Here is a 22,679-nt window from a genome sequence, read left to right on the forward strand (position 1 = left end):
GCTGCATGCTAGCCTTGGGGAAAATCGTATTAACCCCAGTAGTGTAGAGCAGTCTTTTTCAACCACTGTGCTGCGGCACACTCGTGAAAATATATTTTGCAAAGCAGTAATTATAGTCTGCAAATGATGTGTTGTTGTTGAGTGTCAGTGCTGTCTAGAGCTGGGCAGAGTAACGGTGTAATACTCTTCCATATCAGTAGGTGGCAGCAGGTAGCTAATTGCTTTGTAAATGTTGGAAACAGCGGAAGGCAGGGTGCAGGTAAAAAGGTCTAATGCTTAAACCAAACATAAACAAAAGGTGAGTGCACCTAAGAAAAGGCATTACTGTCAAAGTGCTTTGAGTACCTTGAAGGTAGAAAAGCGCTATACAAGTATAACCCATTTATTTATTTATCATTTAAGCTTAGGGAAGGCTATGCAGAACGAAACTAAAACTGAACTGGCTACAAAGTAAACAAAAACAGAATGCTGGACGACAGCAAAGACTTACCGTGGAGCAAAGACGGCGTCCACAATGTACACCCGAACATGACATGACAATCAACAATGTCCACACAAAGAAGGATGAAAATAACTGTAATATTCTTGATTGCTAAAACAAATTAGATGTGGGAAATATCGCTCAAAGGAAGACGTGAAACTGCTACAGGATAATACCAAAAAAAGAGAAAAAGCCACCAAAATAGGAGCGCAAGACAAGAAGTAAAACACTACACACAGGAAAACAGCAAAAAAGTCCAAATAAGTCAGGATGTGACAGGTGGTGACAGTACACCTACTTTGAGACAAGAGCTATAGTGATGCATGCTTGGTTATGCTTCAAAGTCATATCCAACAATTGCGACAACGACTTTTTACTGTCAACTGAGTTTAGTTTTTGAATGATTTCTGCTGGTGGTGTGCCTCTGCATTTTTCCAACGCAAAAATGTGCTTTGGCTGAAAAAAGGTTGAAAAACACAGCTCTACACCAGTGTTTTTCAACCCTTTTTCAGCCAAGGCACATTTTTTTCATTGAAATAATACGGAGGCACACCACCAACAGAAACGTTAAAAAATGAAACTCCACCAGGTTGTCTTTTTTTTTTAGTTTGTTTTCCTGTGTGTAGCACTTTAGTTCCTGTCTTGCGCTGTTATTTTGGTGGCATTTCCTGTTTTGTTGGTGTTTTCCTGTAGCAGCTTCACGTCTTCCTTCGAGTGCTATTGCCTGACCTGCTTTGTATTGGCAATCAAGACTAATTCAGTTGTGCGGATGCTTCCCTTTGTGGGGAAATTGTTGATTGTCATGTCATGTACAGACACACACTGTAAGTTTTTGCTGTCGTCCAGCATTCTGTTTTTCTTTACTTTGTAGCCAGTTCAGTTTTACTTACATTTCGCATAGCCATCCCTATGCTTCAGTGCTTTTTCCTAGCGGGACTTGCCTTTTATTCATTTTTGTTTTAAGCATTACATACCTTTTTACCTCCCACTGTGCTCTGCCTATTGGGATCACAACAAACCATCTTTGACTTCTCAATTAGCTACCTGCTGCCACCTACTGGAGTACTACATGGTTACCCTGCCAAGCTCTATACGGCACAGACACTAGACAACGGCACGATTGCACCAAGAAAAATTCCTAGTTTGTGAACCCGTTCTCAAACAATGGCAATAAAAACTATTCTGATTCTGATTATTTGCAGATTATAATTATTGATTTGCAAAACATATTTTTGGACCAATTAGGTGAAGTTGCATAATTTCCCACGGCACACCAGACAGTATCTCTGATTGAAAAACACTGGTGTATCAGTGTTTTTCAACCTTTTTGGAGCCAAGGCACATTTTTGAGTTTAAAAAAAGCGGAGGCACACCACCAGCAGAAATCATTAAAAAGCGAAACTCAGATGACAGTAAAAAGTTGTTGTCGCAATTGTTGGATATGACTTTAAAGCATAACAAGCATGCATCAATATAGCTCTTGTCTCAAAGTAGGTGTACTGTCACCACCTGTCACATCACACCCTGACTTATTTGGACTTTTTTGCTGTTTTCCTGTGTGTAGTGTTTTACTTCTTGTCTTGCGCTCCTATTTTGGTGGTTTTTCCTGTTTTTTGGTATTTTCCTGTAGCAGTTTCATGTCTTCCTTTTGAGCGCTATTCCCCGCACCTGCTTTGTTTTAGCAATCTAGAATATTGAAGTTGTTGCTATCTTTTTTGTGTGGACATAGTTGATTGTCATGTCATGTACGGGTGTACTTTGTGGACGCCGTGTCTCTGCTCCATATGCTGTAAGTCTTTGCTGTCGTCCAGCATTCTGTTTTTGTTTACTTTGTAGCCAGTTCAGTTTTAGTTTCGTTCTGCATAGCCTTCCCTAAGCTTCAATGCCTTTTCTTAGGGGCACTCAGCTTTTGTTTATTTTTGGTTTAAGCATTAGACCCTTTTTTACCTGCACACTGCCTCCCGCTGTTTCCCACATCTACAATGCAATTAGCTACCTGCTACCACCTACTGATAAGAAAGACTTAGACTTAGACAAACTTTAATGATCCACAAGGGAAATTGTTCCACGCAGTAGCTCAGTTACAAAGGATGGAAAGGACAATGCACGTTTAAAATAGACAAAAAATGTACAGTAGTAGCAAAAGAGTATTACACAGTTACTCTGCCGAGCTCTAGACAGCACCGACACTCAACAACAACACATCATTTGCAGACTATAATTACTGGTTTGCAAAACATATTTTTAACCCAAATAGGTGAAACTAGATAATCTCCCACGGCACACCAGACTGTATCTCACGACTGTGCCGCGGCACAGTGGTTGAAAAACACTGGTTAAGAAGACACAACGTGGACTTGAGAGCATTAAAGACTTAAAACAAGGTATTGGCACCATAAAGACCCTGCCTGTAGTGGCATTACGTTGTGCTCGGTTAACGGGCTGTGCTGTGTTGTGAATATTGATAATCTAACCCCCTTGATTAACGACATTGCCTTCAGAATAATGCACTTTCAGTAAACCATATTAGGAATATAACATCATGGTACAATCTTACCACGGTATTAAGGCCACAGGAAGTACGATATTCTCGCAATTATGTCAAAAAAGGTTGACTTGGGGAAAAAATGCATTAGTGTGGAAAAATAAACACAAAGCTAATGCTGAAATCTTATTTATTACTACCAAAATGTGCAAATAACAGTGTTTCACGTAAGGAGTAAACATCAAAACGTTCAGTCTAGTGTTTTTAAGCTGGCATTGTAAACAAGCTATCTATCACCAGGAAAACTTCATTGAAAAGCCTCACGATTTGATGTTTGGCCTGGCTTACATCTTGGCTTTGCGTCAATTATCTTTTTTATGTGATAAAGAATCAAGTGACTTCTCATATTGCTTGTATTTTTAGACTATTTGTGGACTGGCAATATCTGCAAACCGTATTCTCCTTGTCAGTCACTTATTCTTTGACTGCGAAGCTAAAATGCTTGCCAACGTCCAACTTTGACTATGCGGAAGTATCCGATAACTTGAGCTTTCTGCTCTGCGCTGGGGATTATGGGGAATGTGGTTTGCTTCTCAGACCGGCTCACTCAATAGAGCCCGGAAAAAACCGACACTGGCGGGTGTACTCCCAATTGTCGTATACGGCATTATTGTGAGAACTCTGAAGCCGCAATACTGCGGTCTTGACAGTACTGTTCCATCCCTGCTAGTTCTGTATGTAGTGTTGTCACATATTTTGGAAATTAATTTACTGCAATTTGTTTCATATGTGGTTCGAATGAGGACTTCCACAGATTGCATAGTCAAGGCATGCAAAATACAGTTTGCAGATATTGCCAGACCGTGATTGTCTCCAAGTCCTGAAGTGTAGAGGCACGTGTAGTCTCTACATTTAGATATTTTTATTTAGCACAGTAACAGATATGCTTTCATTTCCTCGGGCTTTTGTGAATTTTGAGGGTAAATGCCAAAGAATGAACTGAATTGAGCGTATCATCAGATAGGTCATCTGATTGTGTGCTAATGGCATTTTTCAATCCATGAACTCATCTATGATCTTTTTGCTGGTTAAAGTCAGATATTCTAAACTGAGAATATAGTCCTTTATAGCACAGATTGTGTTGTTAAACCAGTGTTGCCTCTTTTTTCAGGTGCTGGAGAACTTCTCCGACGCTCCTATGACCCCGAAACAGATACTTCATGTCATCCAGACCAAGGGGCTGAAGGAAATGAGGTCAGACACACACAAACACACACTGAATAGAATATCATTTGTCATTGCACTTAAAAAGCACAACAAAACTAGACCACGTCCAGGAAACCCACAATGTTGGCCACATTTGGACAAATGTATGATAAAACATTAATTTGGCTTGTTTATTACCATGTAAGCCCAAATCAAAACTGGAATACATATAGCCTGTCTAAATGCTAACTTTCATTTTCATTGGTGTTTTACAACAAGACAGTAGCTGACATTTTGTTCATTATTTCTACCCTTTATATTTTGCCGTTGAATCATTTTGAAACAAACGACAAGATATTTGTTATTTCATGCTATAAATCACAAATGGCTATTCAGATAAAGGATGTTAGCTAATAGAATAAACATTGTTTTTACTATTTATGATTTTTGCATTACGAGCAGTTAGAAGTGGAGAGGGAGTCGAAGAGACAGAAAGTGGCTATAAAATCCAAGGCAGAATCCACTAAAGCAGAAACAAAAAGGAAAATGCAAGTTGCTCAGAAATTTGCCAGGAAGGCTCATGTCAGAGCCATCAAAGCGAAAATGCCAAAGTAATGTGAAAATAATGTCAATAACTTGATGAACCAGCTGTGAAGTGAACACTAGTAAGGTTGTAAATACAGTATATAGTAGGCTGTGGATGTGAACACAAGTTGTAATTACTGTAGCGACTAAATAACATAGTGACTGAAACAGACAAAGTAATGTGTAAATAATGTCCATAACTTGATGAACCAGCTGTGAAGTGAACACTAGTAAGGGTTTAAATACTGTACACAGTAGGCTAACCCATGTGGTTCCTGTTGATGTGAACACAAGTTGTAATTACCGGAGTGACTAAATAACATAATGCCTGAAACAGACAAAGTAATGTGTAAATAATGTCAATAACTTGATGAACCAGCTGTGAAGTGAACACTAGTAAGGTTGTAAATACTGTACAGAGTAGGCTAACCCATGTGGTTCCTGTGGATGTGAACACAAGTTGTAATTACTATAGTGACTGAAACAGACCAAGTAATGTGTAAATAATGTCAATAACTTGATGGACCGACTGTGAAGTGAACACTAGTAAGGTTGTAAATACTGTAAAGAGTGGGCTAACCCATGTGGTTCCTGTGGATGTGAACACAAGTTGTAATTACTATAGTGACTGAAACAGACCAAGTAATGTGTAAATAATGTCAATAACTTGATGAACCAGCTGTAAAGTGAACACTAGTAAGGTTCTTTTCAATTCTTTAAAACACTAAAATATCTTTTAAATGGTGCTTTGTATTGCTAATTTTTGCATGTTCAGTTGCTGAAAAACTAGGAGCTTCGGGTGGTGGGGGGCCCCCTAGACCCCCGGCTTATCTTCAGTCTTTCTCATTAAGTCCAAATGACATGCCTGATACAGTTACAAGGGTATACAGAACAGGAAGACTGATGGGTTGCTGCCTGGCGGTGTCCCGTAAAGAGGTAGGAAGGAAAGGTAAACATGGGGGAGGGAATAAAAGCAACGGTGCATTCCTAGTTGGGATTTCAACTGGGGCGAGGCGTTAGCTCGTTTTGAGACCAGAAAAAAAACACTTGTGCACAATGAGCACATTTGGACACATATTTACGAAGACAAGACGAGGAAAAGGAGACAAAGAAGCACCCTGGTTATACTTCTGAAGAGAGTTGCAAATTTCTGTTAAAAAAACAAACCATGCCTTGAAAAACACGCCTTCTCTCCGCTGTGAAATTACCGTATTTTCCGGATTAAAAAGCGCACTGCCGATGAATGGTCTATTTTTGATCTTTTTTCATACAAAGGGAGTCATATAATATATTTTTTTCTGATTGGAAAAGACTTCCTTGTGGTCTACATAACATGTAATGGTGGTTCTTTGGTCAAAATGTTGCATAGAGGATGTTTTACAGATCATCTTCAAGTCGCTTTCTGACAGTCTCTTCAGGATGCGCCGTTGTGTGGGCGGTCTAATTTACGTGGCTCACCTTCGACAGCGTCTTCTCCCCGTCATCTTTGTTGTAGCGGTGTAGCGTGCAAGGACGGGAGTGGAAGAAGTGTCAAAAGATGGAGTTAACTGTTTTAATGGCATTCACACTTTACTTCAATCAATAACGGAGCAGCATCTCCTCATCCGGAAACAACAACGCCGGAAATGTGTCCCGTGAAAAAACGTCCAAACCGGAACTCTCTAATAACTAAAGTTCCTTGGGTGAATAAAGTAAAGTCACTACACCGGTATGTTTTAGTGCTTTCACGGCGAGTTTACTGACAGATATAAGTAAGAACTTTACACTACTTTATATTAGAAATGGCAACAGCGGAGGAAGAAATGGCAACAGTGGAGGATTAATGTCCAATAACAAGAAGATAGAGAAAAAGAAGACGCTTATCGACCAAGTTGTCTGCACGGATTCAGTATTTATGCAGATCCCAAATACAGATCAGCAGGTACCAGAAGGTAAGAAAAGTTGCTTTTGCATAATATTGCGAAACAAAATGCCAGATAATGTCTTACCTTATACACACACCATAATAAAACTTGTATGTTGAAGTACATCAAACGGTGCAGTCTACACGTATCTCTTATGTTTGACTGCCATCTACTAGTCACACTTATCATTACACCATGTACCAAATAAAATTGCTTCAAGGTGGGTAAGCTCAACCAAACGTATTCCTTACATTAGGCGCACCAGGGTACAAGGCGCACTGTCGAGTTTTGAGGGAAAAAATTATTTTAAGTGCGCCTTTTAGTCCGGAAAATACGGTAGTCCTCTTCGACATATTTTTCCAGAAAAGTCTGGTCTCATCTCAATTAAAACTTGCTGTGGTACGAAGCCTGCGAGGTCGGTTCTTCCATACTTGTGAGCACCATTAATGTACACCTCTCAAATAGTACTTTGTAAACCCCACAGCTATTTGCCTCCTCCTTTCCACGCTGGTCTGTTGGCTTTTTGGGACTTATATGGAGTTGGCAAGATGGGCAGAAGTTGTCCAAAGGAAAAGCAGAGAAAAGGCACACACACTGTCTGAAGCGCTAGTAGTGTACTCAGCAGCAAGTGACCAGGAGGGCTCCGCCTCCACAAAAATGTTGCGCCATGCTTTTTTGCCTACAGGCATGAAACAAAATGAATGGCTGAATGAAGCGTTTGTACGCAGTGACGTTGTTTGTCACACGCAGGCATGTTTGGCTCGATAGAAAAGTTTGTAAACTGAAAAGGTCGCAAATAGGGGAGGTGCGTAAACGGAAGTTCCACTGTATTGAGAAATTAAATGGCTTGTAAGTTAAGATCGCTACTTTTGTGGATTTTTAATGCAATCCTATCTCCGCAACAGTTGATTAAACCAATAACATTTTTTTACTCATTGTAGGCAAGGCAAGTTTATTTATGGCACACAATTCGTACACAAGGCAATAAAAAGTGCTTTAAAGAAAATTACAACAAAGTAAAAGTAATCCTAATTGAAATCATAAAATAAGAAAAAATCATAAAAACATTCATAATTCAAAAAAACACACACTGTAACCTTAGTAGAAGTAGTATGTTCTAGACGGGATGGAACTACATTGTATTGTAAACCTACCTACCCAATACAAAAATATAAATTTTTCATTCTGGTCAAGATATGACAAAATATCGTTTTACCTATAAAATAGACAAATCTGTTATAAAAAAAAAATCACTCCTTTCTAATAACAAAATTCTTCTTGTGTCAATTAGTGGTAAGTTTCTTGTTAAAATGAAATATTTGCTGAACTTGGTTGAGTCAACAACAATTTGAGTCCCTCAGGTTGGAAGTGCCTATTTAGTTGTGTATTTGTAGTGGTCACCTATGTTCACAATGTGCTTTTAACATTCATTTTTGTACTTCTATGTGTATGGACTCTTCACCTGGTGATGCTCTCAACAGAAGGTATGTTGTCATATGACAAAGTTACTTACAGCTTGTATATATTTGAATTTTTTTTATTGGTTTCTAGCAGGGCCTGATAGAATTATTAGTATTGTGATAAGGAAGAACAGAAGGGTCTCCAAAAATACAATTATCCAAAGTCCACACGTATGTGGGCATTTTTGAAAATCCTATATTTTTCTAACTCCACAGTCAAAGGTGTCAAGTTTTATCCTCTCCTCAAAAACCAATGGCCACTGCGAGGGCCGGGCGGTATATCGGTATAGTTAATTTCGCAGTATTTTAAAAATAGATGCATATTTGAGACAATCTTTTGATGTGCCTTTTTTACGTCTGTTTGCTCAACACTTTACGTTACTTACAACAAAAATAATCAATAATCAAATAATTAATATCAATCATGATGCACGTCGTACGTGTAGCTCAGCTGTGTACAAACAAAACATGAAATAATACTTTACAGATACTGTAATATGATTGTTCATGTTATTCACTACGTACAGATTGGTGTGCATTACAAACCCAAGGGCGTTTCGTGTTGTTGTAGAGGCTAGCTTATCTCTTGCCTTAGTTAGCTTCTACGGCTAATACCGAAGCACGCCGATGTGTTGGTACGCTAGAAAAAGAGTTCTTTAGTGTTCGATCTTACAATAACAATGTTGCTACAGCTTGGTTATTATACAGGTTATGGAACGTAAATGAAGTATTGTTGTATTTTGTATGCATTTTTAAAGTTATTTCTAGTTAGAATTAATTGCTCCCACTAGCTGCATTGCTAGTCACCGAGAACGAAACAATTTTATATGTTAGAAAGTGGAAGAAAAAAAACTTTTTGTCGTTTTGTCTCTCATAATGATTGTGAACAATAGGCAAAATTCCAGAAAAAGTGCAGTCCCCTTCAAGGACTTTGCACATTTTGTTTATGATACCAGTGTATACCGTATATTGCCAGTCGACCTAAAATATCGTGCTATGAGTTTTGGCCCAGCCCTAGCCACTGCCTCAAATACGCTTTCTGATGCCTTCTGTTTTCAAAATGCAGCAAGGTTCAAAGTTAATTTATGCATTCACTTGTTAAATTCCCTTGAGGCATGTTTAAAAGCAACTCTTGTGTGAAATGGGCTTACATAAGAAGCCCAGAAAGACTGTTTTAGACAGCACGCAATTGTCAAGTCTTTTGTAAGGTAAAAGACAACCTATAATACAAAGGGAATGACCACTAGCTAATATGCATACAAATACTGATTATTATTAAACTGTTATCTATACAATTAATTATTTTTTGTGGCCCAGTCTGACCAATATTTTTTTTCTCTTTTGGCAATGCTGTAGAATGGATGTGAATTTGTTGTTGTTTCACCCTGATACTCAGTTCCCAGTGACACAGGCTTTTTAATTTTGTATGCACGCAGTGGAACAGCACCTTTGGCTTGCCTGGTCACAATGCTTCACTCCCAGGTGAGGGGAGACCGGGTCAAGAACAGCATCTTCTTTAAGTTGCCTGGACGGATGAGCCTTTTCACGCTCAAGGTATGTAGACACGCTTTACTAGGCATCAAAATGGGTTAATTGTTCAAGTATTGTTGATTGTAGGGAATTTCCTCGATTTACAATTCATTCTAACTGGGTTATGTTATTTAGTTGGCTTTGTATTGAAGCGAGAGACTAAATGGAGTTAGTACTAAAAACTAACAGAACTAATTTGCTGGTTAAAGAAGCCCGACCTCTTACTAATGTCATACTTTGGGATTTCTTGAGAAGCATTACACTGCTGGGAAAGACCCTTTTTGTATTTGTCCAGCCGGTGCTTGACGGTTCGCGGCAAACAAAATGTCCACGTGCAGAGTGTGACCTTGACTTTAAGCGTTTTTAAATGGTTGCACAACAGAACCCAATTAGATTATTTATTGTATTGAAATACATTTTGTGTTTACGAAAAGGGCTGGGGTGATAAAACAATATCAATATACATCGCGCTAGACACGTAATCGATATCAGTAAAAAATGCGTTCGAGGAAACCTTATACGATATTTTTTCTTCTTTGTCGGAAAAAAGCGGAAGTTGCAATGCAAGGTTGGTTGCATGAACAAAGGGTTTTGCGCTCTTGTAACTGAACAAAGCAGGAAGTGATCTCTGATCAGTGGGAGTGACAGGCTTACAGCCAATCAGGTAACAGTATCGACTATCAGGTTTGGTTGCGCCATCTTTTTGTCTCGCTGTTGATTCTTTGCACGGAGTGAGAAGAGGAAGTAAAAATGAAGAAATTGTGGATAAAACGGAAAAAAGTCACCTGGACAGTATGGCAGTTTTTGGGAATTTTTCAAAGGGACCGTAGTCAGGCCAGTGTGGTCTGTAAATGATGCAAGGCGCTGGTCCCCACCAAGACCTCACACAGCCTTAGCAGCACTCACCCTTTAGAGCACAGCTGTAACTTCCTGGCACTAAACCTGCAGAAAATAGTTCTTCTCAGGTTTCTCTCTGTTTACATTTTCACACTTTGCACACTATTTTCTTACACATTGAGCATTGCTTACCCATTCCTTCTTTTTGCACCTCTATTTTAAGAGCTTATTGTTAAGTGTTCAATGTGATTTTACTATTGTGTTTACATTGTTTGTTTTCCATGCTTGTGTTGACATTTCCCTTCCTTTCTGCTGTGATAGATGAGGGGATTATAATCAGAGTACGGTCACATTTTGAACACAAAGCTTTACATGGCCAAAAGCAGTGAAGTTGTCACCTTGTGTAAATGGTAAATAAAAAGAGAATAAAATGATTTACAAATCCTTTTCAAGTTATATTCAATTGAATAGACTGCAAAGACAAGATACGTAACGTTCAAACTGGTAAACTGTTGTTTTTTGCAAATATTAGCTCATTTGGAATTTGATGCGTGCAACATGTTTTGAAAAAAGCTGGCACAAGTGGCAAAAAAGAGTGAGAAAGTTGAGGAATGCTCATCAAAGACTTATTTGGAACATCCCACAGGTGAACAGGCTAATGGGGAACAGGTGGGTGCCATGATTGGGTATAAAAGCAGCTTCCATAAAATGCTCAGTCATTCACAAACAAGGATGGGGCGAGGGTCACCACTTTGTCAACAAATGCCTGAGCAAATTGTTGAAGAACAACATTTCTCAAGCAGCTATTGCAAGGAATTTAGGGATTTCACCATCTACGCTCCGTAATATCATCAAAAGTTTCAGAGAATCTGGAGAAATCACTGCAAGTCTGAAAACCAACATTGTATGAGCGTGACCGTCGATCCCTCAGGCGGTACTGCATCAAAAATTGACATCAGTGTGTAAAGGATATCACCACATGGGCTCAGGAACACTTCGGAAAGCCACTGTCAGTAACTACAGATCGCCGCTACATCTGTAAGTGCACGTTATGCAAAGCGAAACCCATTTATCAACAACACCCAGAAACAGTGCCGACTTCGCTGGGCCTGAGCTCATCTAAGATGGACTAATGCAATGTGGCAATGTTCAGAAAACCACTGTCAGTAACTACAGTTGGTCGCTACATCTGTAAGTGCAAATTAAAACTACTACTATGCAAAGCCAAAGCCATTTATCAACAACACCCAGAAATGCTTTGCTTGGTCCGAGCTCATCTAAGATGGACTGATGCAAAGTGGAAAAGTGTTCTGTGTTCTGACGAGTCCACATTTCAAATTGTTTTGGAAACTGTGGACCAAAGAGGAAAATAACCATCCGGACTGTTCTAGGCACAAAGTGTAAAAGCCAGCATGTGTGATGGTATGGGGGTGTATTAGTGGTCAAGACATAGGTAACTTACACACCTGTGAAGGCACCATGAATGCTTAAAAGTACCTACAGGTTTTGGAGCAACATATGTTGCCATCCAAGCAACGTCTTTTCCATGGACGCCCCTGCTTATTTCAGCAAGACAATGCCAAGCCAGGTGTTACAACAGCGTGGCTTCATAGTAAAAGAGTTCGGGTACTAGACTGGCCTGCCTGTAGTCCAGACCTGTCTCCCATTGAAAATATGAGAAGGGAGACTGTTGAACAACTTAAGCTGTACATCAAGCAAGAATGGGAAAGAATTCCACTTCAAAAATGTGTCTCCTCAGTTCCCAAACCTTTACTGAGTGTTGTTAAAAGGAAAGGCCATGTAACACACTGGTAAAAATGCCTTTTTTGCAATGTGTTGCTGCCATTCAATTCTAAGTTCATGATTATTTGCAACCCAAAAAAAAGTAAGTTTCTCAGTGTGAACATGAAATATCTTGTCTTTGCAGTCTATTCTATTGAATATAAGTTGAAAAGGATTTGCAAATCATTGTATTCTGTTTTTATTTACCAATTACACAAGGTGACAACTTCACTGCTTTTGGGTTTCTCTGGTCTTTATTTTCAGTAGGTCATAAAAATATAAATATTTACCGATATCGACCAATATAAAACACTTATTTCGTGATATAGTATTAAGCCGTATCGCCCAGCCCTATTTACAAAGACATTGTCATGTTCAAGAAACCAATTTTGAGTTTTTTTGAAAGATTTATGACAGGAGTACATGCTATTATGATTGTAGGCCACAGTGGTCATTAAGGGATGGAAATCAACAACGCTCACATACTGACGTCCATTGCTGTGTTGTTATAAAATGTGCTAATTGCTTACCGTGACCTAAATCTACCTACTTTGTAGCAGGGATTGTGTGTGCCATACACATATAACAGTTTAATTGGTCAAACAATCGAAATTGGTATGTCCCAGTAAGCGTACTGGTTCAGAACTCAAGGACCAATCAACTTTCTCTGGCAAGGAAGAGGTGGTGGTGTTGACTTTTATGCGAGCAAGAGAGAAGCTGAAGCCCACCTGGTGTGGAATGAGTGTTTTTCCACAAGACTGCTGTCTACTGTATCTCTGGTGGTGGCTCGTCTAATGTGCATGATCGCCCATGCCTCATGTTAATGTCATTTTTGTTGACGCAGTGTGATGTTGTAGTTTAGTGGTTCCGCATCCAGCCTACTGACAGATACTTGATACAGGCTAACAGTTTTAGCCTGCAATAACGCTTGATTAACTGTTAGCACGCTAGCTGTTTGCATGTGTCAAGTACCAAGTTATATAACCGAGGTGTATGGCGGAATTTGGATAAAACAGTAAAAATTAGCTTTAAAAAAAGTCAGGATACACACACACACACACACACACACACACACACACACACACACACACACACACACACGCGTGCACACTACTACTACGGGAGAATAATGAGAATTCAATAAAGTGAGAATCATAAAGAATAGCAATCCGACAATACTGTTTGTGGACAAGGAGAGACACAGCCGTTGACGCATGTTCAACCGCTTTAAAAACATTCCACAGGCGCTGTCGTCAACAATCTCCTTTTCAGGCCACAGACTACCAATGCTGAGCTTTAAACAGCCAATGTGCGCGCCCTCGGCTGATGTCACGCTTCACTTGTCTGCAGGAAGCGCCTTTAAGGCATACAGCCATGCACTCTTCTCTCATGAATCATCGCTCAACTTCATACACCAGATATAAAAAAATCATACATTGCTTTCCCAAGTAATTTAACTAATGAACTATTAAAGAATAATTACTTTAGTAACAACATTTTGGGGGAAAGCAACGAGTAACTGTAATTCCTTTTCTAAATTGCTTTTCTTAACACTGATCTTCGCCATTCATCAATGTATTGATTTCACTTACTGTACGGGGATCCCAAATACGCAAATATATACCAACCGCTAAGTTGATTTCGCCAAATAGGACCCCTTTAAAGTTTGCCGTAAAAAAAATGTGTAAAAAACGTGATCGTGAAGCCGCAAACTTTGAAGCCAGAAGTGGCGAGGCAGGACTGTGGTCCGGCTCGTTGGTAAATCCCAAAAATGGTGTGCACGCCATCTCGTCTGGAGGCCACTCGCTCCGACTGTTTCAAAATCTGTTGGGATTAGACAAGGTCTTTTTTTCTTTTTCTTGATTGCAATCGACTGGGTGTTGTGCTAAATGGCCAATCAGTTCAGTTTGTTTGCACAGTGATTGTTGCAGCACAGTCAAAAAGACTCACTGGAACATTAACAGCTTTTAAGTCTGTCCAATTTTGACCAGCCAATGCAAATTGTGGCCTCAATATCCTGTTCTTTATTGACAGGAGTGGCACCCGATGTGGTCTTCTGCTGACGTGTAATGCGTTACCTCGGTTGTAACAAGTGGTAACGTGTGTGATTTTTATTTGAACCCGTCTGGCCATTCTCCTCTGACCTCTGCCATCCAACAAGGCATTTTCACCCAGAGGACTGCTGTTTACTGGATATTTTCTCTATTTTGGACCATTCTTCGTAAAGCCCAGACGGTTGTGCGTGAAAATCCCAGTAAATCAACAGACCAGCCCGTGTCGACTAACAACCATGCCACGCTCAGTCACTCAAAACCCTTTTTAACTTGTTCATCTGGTCATGTCTACATCCCTAAACGCTATAAGCCATTTTATTAGCTGATATCATTTGTGTTAACCAGGAGTTGAACTGGTCCCTGATTGAAATGGCTGTACACACGAAAGCCACAATGGTAATGTGTCACAAAGATCTGTGTTCATGTGGCTTGAAATGAATAGTATGAGTTTAGTGACTGGTATGGGTGTGCCAATACAACTTCCTATACAATACCGATATGGATCTGATATCATCAGGAATCATACATACTTTATTTTGTAGTGTGGAATGCAGAAAATGTGAGCCAAACAGACAACAATGGTAGGTATGAAAAACACTAACCTATTTATTATTAGCCATCTGGAATGGACATATGCTGTCTTTAAGTTGAAGTGGAGTGGTAATTATTAAAATGCATTAAATGAATCTCATGATGCAATAGGTTTAATGTTGTGGACACGTTTGTTACTGGATACTTCAAAATATGCTCTGCCTGTTTGATAAATGTGTTTTAGACTGAGATAGGCTCCAGCGACCCCGAAAGGGACAAGCGGTAGAAAATGGATGGATGGATGGATTTTAGACCAGGGGTTCTTAACCTTTTTGACCTCGCTGCCCAACTTTTCCACTCAAATGTTACCACTGAATTAGTAATCTTACGTTTGATTTCGATCACGTTCAATAATTACTGAATATCTACAGTTTACAACCTTGCCAAATGATATTAAACCATGTGTTTAATTATTTAACACATAAACCGTAGGCTTAAGTCAGGCTGATTAGAAAAATATATACTAACCAAATATACTGCATAAGAAGGGAGGCATTAATGACCGACGAAAAATAAATTGATATGTAGTGCTAATACAGTCAATATTAGCTTCACCACTTTAGTCATAAAATTATGCGCTCAAGAATCGTCTTCATGGCTTTAGCTTCATACTTATACTTACTTGAGATTTTCATTATTGCAACAAGTGGTGGAAAACGCGGCTGAGAAACAATGAACCCCGGCCCTAAGATTAAGAGACACTGTTTTAGACTGCAATATTGTTCAGTAATGGACATTTATTACACGTAGGTCTAGCTTGTGTGCTTAGCTGTTGTGTAGCTGCTAGTGGCAGGTAGCCTATAGCCTAGCATGATTACTTTTTGTGAATGACCCAAAATAGAAGACAAGACCATCCTTGTGTACTTACTGGAGGACATTTAGCAGTAAAAAGGCTGCAGGACTGCTTGTAACAGAGCGCTTACATCAGAGATTTTTGATGAAAGCCCATAAAATCCCTTCCATGTTTTGTGGCTGATATCAGGTCGATATATCGGATCAGGACACCCCTAGTTACTAGTACCTGTACTTGGGTGTCTGCTAGTGATGCATTAAGTGGCTTAATTAGCTCCAATGAACAAGGTGATTGACTTCACCTTCACCCTTTCCTGTCTGATCTGTAGAAGAATGCCCTGCAGTGGACCAAGACTTCGGAGTCCGAAACGGCCACTGAGTTGGTGAGCAGCGCCGCTAACCCGACCTCCAGCAGCTCCGCTCTCACAGAGGCTGGCGCCACAGAGGCGACCGAGCAGGAGATCTGCAACGTGACTGAGAGCCCTGCCACCGCCTCCAATTTTGGTAACACCACACAGTGCTGCTGACCTGGGTCTGTTGTTGAGTGAGCAGCAATGTCTGCGTTTGCCCGCATTGGATTGGGACTAGGTTTGCAAAGGGGTGGAAAGTTTCCGGTAAATTTGGAAATTTTTACCATTTTTTGATTATTCAAAGTTGGACGCCGTCTATCTTATTGTGTAGAATAAGATGAGAAGCGTGTAAAAGACTAATGCAATGCCACACAGATATAAATAGTCAGCTAGACAATTGGAGTTGTCTTTAAAACAATTTGACTGATGGACAAATGAACAGAAATAGGCTAGATGAATAAATGAACAGTCAATCAGCATGCTAAATCAAACTATAAGCTACATTCTTGTATGACAACAGAATGGCTAGCAGAACAGAAGGCAGAGGAAACTACACCTTTTCATTTAGTTGAACTTTACACATCACAAAAAAGTTACATTCGGATCGCTAACGTTGTTAGCATAAATGAATGGGATTTAACATAGAGAAAATGAACATCACGGCTAACGGAGAAATATTTTGGGTTCATTATGAGACTGTGGTGGTACATAAACCTAGCTAGCTAGAGATATTGGCCCCAAAATCATTGAACAAGTACAGGAACAGCTAGTCTGCTGGAGTAGTCTACAGTCATATAGTAACAAGCAATTACACCTCTATTAAACTTAAATACCATAGATCAAATATATTTACCCCAGTGGGAATTATCTGTGCATGCGATGGATGAATGCACTGCACATGTGATGGAGGAATGCACAGTCTAGGGTTGAAATTCAACTGAATTTGCTTTAAATCCGGTTGTTTTAGCTAATAATCATGCTGCAAGATCTAGCATGTTGCATTCAATGTTTGTTCCCGTTAATTCCCATGGAAAGTTTCAAACTTTGAATATTCCCGGAATTTTGCAACCCTAATTGTGACAGCATAAATCTGTCTTTTCCTGGCCCACAGCCTTGGCAGCTGAAACTTTATCCAGTGTTTCCGGCTCCACAGAGTTGCAGTCTTCCACCAGCCAACCTCAGACCCGACTCAGCAGGGCAGCGGGATTGCAGGGACGCACCGACGCTCAACAGGTCCAACATGTTCAGCACACCCAGACTAGACTGAGCCGCTCCAGACAGGTCAGTACCATCTTCAAAGACGGACTGCCCTGACTATGGTGGGTGTGACTAAAAGTTGAAAATAGCCAAAGACAAGTTGAAATGATCATTAGTAGCACCAGTGTGTACTTGGAACTGTAGTTGAACAAAGTGTGTGTAGTGTTTCAACATGAAGAAGTGCCCTGTGTCTGTTTGCTACCACAGTCCGGGAGGCAGCGTAAGAAAGCAGTCATGATGCCACGCGTCGTCCTCACGCCTCTTAAAGTAAACGGAGAGCATGTTCCTTCAGGTAGGTCTTTGGAACTTGAAATGATCAAAATATTATTCTGTTGCTAGATCAGTAGCTTGCACCCCAACAACATCTTGATAATTGCAATAACATTGTTTTTATTCGCGTGAGTTTTACATTGTGTGAGAGCTCATTTAAAGGGGAACTGCACTTTTTTTTTTGTGCCTATCTTTCACAATTATTATGAAAGACGTGACAACAGATGTTTATTTTTTAATGCATTCCAATTTGTAAATATAAGTTCTCTAACAGCAAAGCAAATGAGAGGTCCTTTTATTCCGCCCATAAAACGCAATAAAAAAACATTCAAAAAGTACCAACAATACTGCATTCACATTTTGTGACCTGAATATTAACCAAGTATTACTGATATTGTTATTATAAGCGCTAACACAGACAAATTATTTATAGAGGCACAGTGATCAGGAGCTTGTGTGCAAATGTTAACATGATCGACTGATCGGCTGCTTTCTCGTTTCCTGTGAATAAATCATGCCTCTCACCTGGATAGTAGAAGGATGAGGACATGTTCCAACCAGTTGGCACAGTTTGACAGGCAATTTAGACCCTGTAATGGCGAGAACGACACAAAAATACGCTTTGTTCCACGGCCCTTTCTTTTCTTTGCAAGGATTGAGTCATTCTTCATCTAAATGGGAATATATGAACATCCTAGCCGTCTCCATCCTAATGACAGCTGACCTTGTGCAGTAAGTGATGTTTTCACAATGTTATGTCAGACCCACTCGACATCCGTTGCTTTCGGTCTCCCCTAGAGGGGGGGGGTTACCCACATATGCGGTCCTCTCCAAGGTTTCTCATAGTCATTCACCGACGTCCCACTGGGGTGAGTTTTTCCTTGCCCGTATGTGGGCTCTGTACCGAGGATGTCGTTGTGGCTTGTACAGCCCTTTGAGACACTTGTGATTTAGGGCTATATAAATAAACATTGATTGATAAACATTGATAATGTTTGTCGGCTCTCATGAAGTCTGCAGTAATCAGTGATGGCATTGGGGGGAAAAAGCAAACGTGATGCGTTTTGGAAATTAATGTGCTGCATATGCTTAAAACGATTGATATATGTAAATATGACTACATTACATCATCATCATCATCGGCGATCAGTCGAAGCGAGTATGACGATCCTCCTGGTAGGGGGGTATCCCTTTATGGAGGATGCCTGTGCATGACTTTGTTTAACGTGGGGAGACTGGTGCACAGACAGTCACCACACGATCCTTGGCAAAGGGGTCCAGTGACATGGAGTCCAAGACTGGAGACCCTTTTGTGCTGCAGCCTTCATCCGCCATCCCAGCCGTTGTGACTCTCCATAGGGTTAGCAATCATCCTCCGCCTGTTCCACCGTTGAGGTCTTGGGTTGTTATTTCCCCATAACTGGGCCCACATGGATGTGGGGGTGCCTTCTTCTGCCATCGCAGCCGTTGTGGTAGTTTTTACATCTACCGTCTTCCGCCTGCTCCGCCGTTGAGGTCTTCACCGTATCCCTGGCTAGGGGGCAGTCAGGTACTAGGCCTTTGCCAAGGGCCACCTGGGGTAACAGTAGTATAGGAGTTAACCTCCTAGTGCCCCAAGACCCCATAGAGGAGCCTCCACTGCCGGATGCACTTTAATGTCATGCCCAGGACATACATTACATATATACTTACATCATGTACAGTGGGGCAAAAAAGTATTTAGTCAGCCACCCATTGATTGTCAATGGGTGGCTGACTAAATACTTTTTTGCCCCACTGTATATAAAACTTTAATAGAGTTGTTTTGTTAAAGGCTTTGTGAGCAGAATAGAGCAGCTCACTTGGCTCCATTCAAAGCAGACTTTAGATCGCATTTATTTATTTAGAATGCATTATAAAAAAAATACATCTATCATCATGTCTTTCATTAGGATTGGGAACGATGGGCAAAATAAAAATAAAGTACAGTTCCCCTTTAAGAGTGGCCACTTGTGGTTTGGACTTTTTAGGACCGATGAAGAGGAATCGTGGCGGGGTGGATGTGGACTTTGAAACACCGGGTTCCATTCTTGTCAACACCAACATCAGGGCTCTCATTAACGTGAGAACCTTCTCGGCCTTCCCAGCACAGTCCCAGCAGCAGCTCTTACAGCTTCTGCCAGAGGTGGACCGCCAGGTAACTTACTCCTCGTTACCAAGACCCCATGCAATCAAGAAGGGCTGCAACCTAATTCCTTTGTCGAATATACCGAATGAAAACACTTGATTGGCTAAGGCTCTCTTAAATAGTGGCGCAAACATGTGTGACCTTGGGGAACCATGCTTTTTTTGCCCAATTAGAATATGATTAGCGTATGTAGCGCTTGGCTAATTTGTGACTACGGTGGGAGACTGGTGTGTTTCCTTTAATGTTATGCAGAGCTGTACTTAAAACAATTCTATAGCCAATTTATATGTATAGTTACAATTGTGTGGGGAGCGCAAAATATTTTCTAAGGGAGGTGGGGGCGTAACAGAAAATAGTTGAAGCGCTGACGTGATATTTTTAGGGAAAATACTTGAAATAGGGATGTAATGATAAATGATAACCACCGTAGAGCCCCAGATGTTGTTTTTAATGAAAACTATGGAAAAACTGTGATTGATAACTTTGATAAACTCACAGACTGACTGGCGCTAGCTCAAATGCTAACATGAAAATGAGAGACATTAACGCTTTTTCCCGTTAAAAAAACGACATATCCCAATCTAAACTTGTGTAAACACATTGCTGTCCGAGCATCTAAGATATTCCATTGTGCACATTGAACCTACAAGCTGTGCTCTTACTAATACTCATTAGAATAATAAAACCACAGAGGTGTTTTTACGGTGTGTTCTTAAGGACTGCTGAACTGAGTAGTAATAGTAAATAGATTGTATTTATGTATTTTTCATTTAAATAAATTCAAAGTGCTACACAAACTATACCTAGGCGATACGGCATAAAAATACAATCTTTTTTTATTTTTTTTCACAAAAAATTTGTGATGTTCCCCGATTTTTTTTCCTTACTTTTAAAGAACCAATTAAATACAAATGACAGAGAATTCCAAATATGTTTTTATTTTATTTGATGAAAAACTGGTATGAAATGACACTGCACCTTACTCTTTGCAAATTCTAAATTGAATAATGTTGTTTTTTTTTTGTTAAACCAGATACAAATTTGTACTTTTTATGGAATACTTTTCAAAGAACTAAATAAAAAGTTTCCTCTGGGAAGCAGTACTTCTGCCTTATACAAATCATGGAAGCAACAAAATACATATTGAATCTTTTTTTCTAATTAATGAATCGTTGCAGCCCTACAATCGAACACGTTAATTTATAATTGTGCAACATCATTCGTATTTGTTAAAACTTTTGCTAATATTTGTATTTTTTTGTCTGCTTTCTATGAAGATTGGAACAGATGGAATGGCCAGACTGAGTAGTTCAGCCCTCAACAATGAGTTCTTTACACACGCTTCCCAGAGCTGGAAAGAGAGGTTAGCGGAGGGTAAGTCTTCCTCCAGCAAGGAAAACTGACTGGGGATTTTATTTCATTTTTAAAAGGAACACCTACAAAGTTTGGCAGTGTTAAAATATCTCTGCACTGGGAAAGCTCTTAGTGGTAGTAGCCGCAACCAGGGTGAAATTCTTGAGTACGCAAACAGGAAGCTGTCTGTTCTGAAAGTGCTTAAGGCTAAAAAAAAAATAATGTGTGTGTCCAATGATCAAAATACGGTGTACATTGTACATATTACTTTTGTTATGAAGGTGTCCACTACATTATATATATACTTGCAGTGTGTATATTGTACATATTACATATTGTTATGAAAGTGTCTGTTACTACATTATACAGTCAAGAAAATAAGTATTTGAACACCCTGCTATTTTGCAAGTTCTCCCACTTAGAAATCATGGAGAGGTCTGAAATGTTCATGGTAGGTGCATGTCCACTGTATGAGAGATAACCTAAAAAGAAAAATCCAGAAATCACAATCTATGATTTTTTAACAATTTATTTGTGTGATAAAGCTGAAAATAAGTATTTGAACACCAACATTAATATTTGGTAGAATAGCCTTTGTTTGCAATTACAGAGGTCAAACGTTTCCTGTAGTTCTTCACCAGGTTTTCACAGACTGCAGGAGGGATTTTGGCCCACTCCTCCACACAGATCTTCTCTAGATCAGTCAGGTTTCTGGGCTGTCGCTGAGTGACATAGACTTTCAGCTCCCTCCAAAGATTTTCAATTGGATTAAGGTCTGGAGACTGGCTAGGCCACTCCAGAACCTTGATATGGTTCTTACGAAGCCACGTCTTGGTTTTCCTGGCTGTGTGCTTTGGGTCATTGTCATGTTGGACGATCCAGCCACGATTCATCTTCAATAATCAGACTGAGGGAAGGAGGTTTTTCGCCAAAATCTCACAATACATGGCTGCAGTCATCCTCTCTTAATACAGTACAGTCGTCCTGTCCCATGAGCAGAAAAACACCCCCAAAGCATGATGCTACCACCCTCATGCTTCACAGTAGGGATGGTGTTCTTGGTATGGTACGCATCATTCTTCTTCCTCCAAACACGCATAGTGGAATTATGACCAAAAAGGTCAATTTTGGTCTCATCTGTCCACAAAACTTTCTCCCATGACTCCTCTGGATCATCCAAATGGTCATTGGCAAACTTAAGACGGGCCTTAACATGTGCTGGTTTAAGCAGGGGAACCTTCCGTGCCATGCATGATTTCAAACCATGACGTCTTAGTGTACTACCAACAGTGACCATGGAAACAGTGGTCCCAGCTCTTTTCAGGTCATTGACCAAGTCCTGTCGTGTAGTCCTGGGCTGATTCCTCACCTTTCTTAGCATCATTGAGACCCCACCAGGTGATATCTTGCATGGGGCTCCACTCCGATTGAGATTGACCGTCATGTTTAGCTACTTCCATTTTCTAATGATTGCTCCAACAGTGGACCTTTTCTCACCAAACTGCTTGGCAATTTCTCCGTAGCCCTTTCCATCCTTGTGGAGTTGTACAATTTTGTCTCTGGTGTCTTTGGACA

General features: G+C 40.1%; 1 protein-coding gene across 1 annotated transcript in view; it reads left to right on the top strand.

Annotated features, from left to right (window-relative positions):
• Positions 1–22,679, top strand: part of asxl1 (ASXL transcriptional regulator 1) — a 29,650-nt gene that overhangs the window by 683 nt on the left and 6,288 nt on the right. Inside the window, exons 2-9 of the mRNA XM_062052387.1 lie at positions 4,138–4,220; positions 6,686–6,688; positions 9,558–9,675; positions 16,037–16,211; positions 17,211–17,338; positions 17,522–17,606; positions 19,594–19,760; positions 21,029–21,125. Of these exons, the coding sequence (XP_061908371.1) occupies positions 4,138–4,220; positions 6,686–6,688; positions 9,558–9,675; positions 16,037–16,211; positions 17,211–17,338; positions 17,522–17,606; positions 19,594–19,760; positions 21,029–21,125 (856 nt within the window). The remainder of the gene's footprint in view (positions 1–4,137; positions 4,221–6,685; positions 6,689–9,557; positions 9,676–16,036; positions 16,212–17,210; positions 17,339–17,521; positions 17,607–19,593; positions 19,761–21,028; positions 21,126–22,679) is intronic.

Source organism: Entelurus aequoreus, linkage group LG07 (genome assembly GCF_033978785.1).
Source record: "Entelurus aequoreus isolate RoL-2023_Sb linkage group LG07, RoL_Eaeq_v1.1, whole genome shotgun sequence".
Lineage (NCBI taxonomy): Eukaryota > Metazoa > Chordata > Actinopteri > Syngnathiformes > Syngnathidae > Entelurus > Entelurus aequoreus.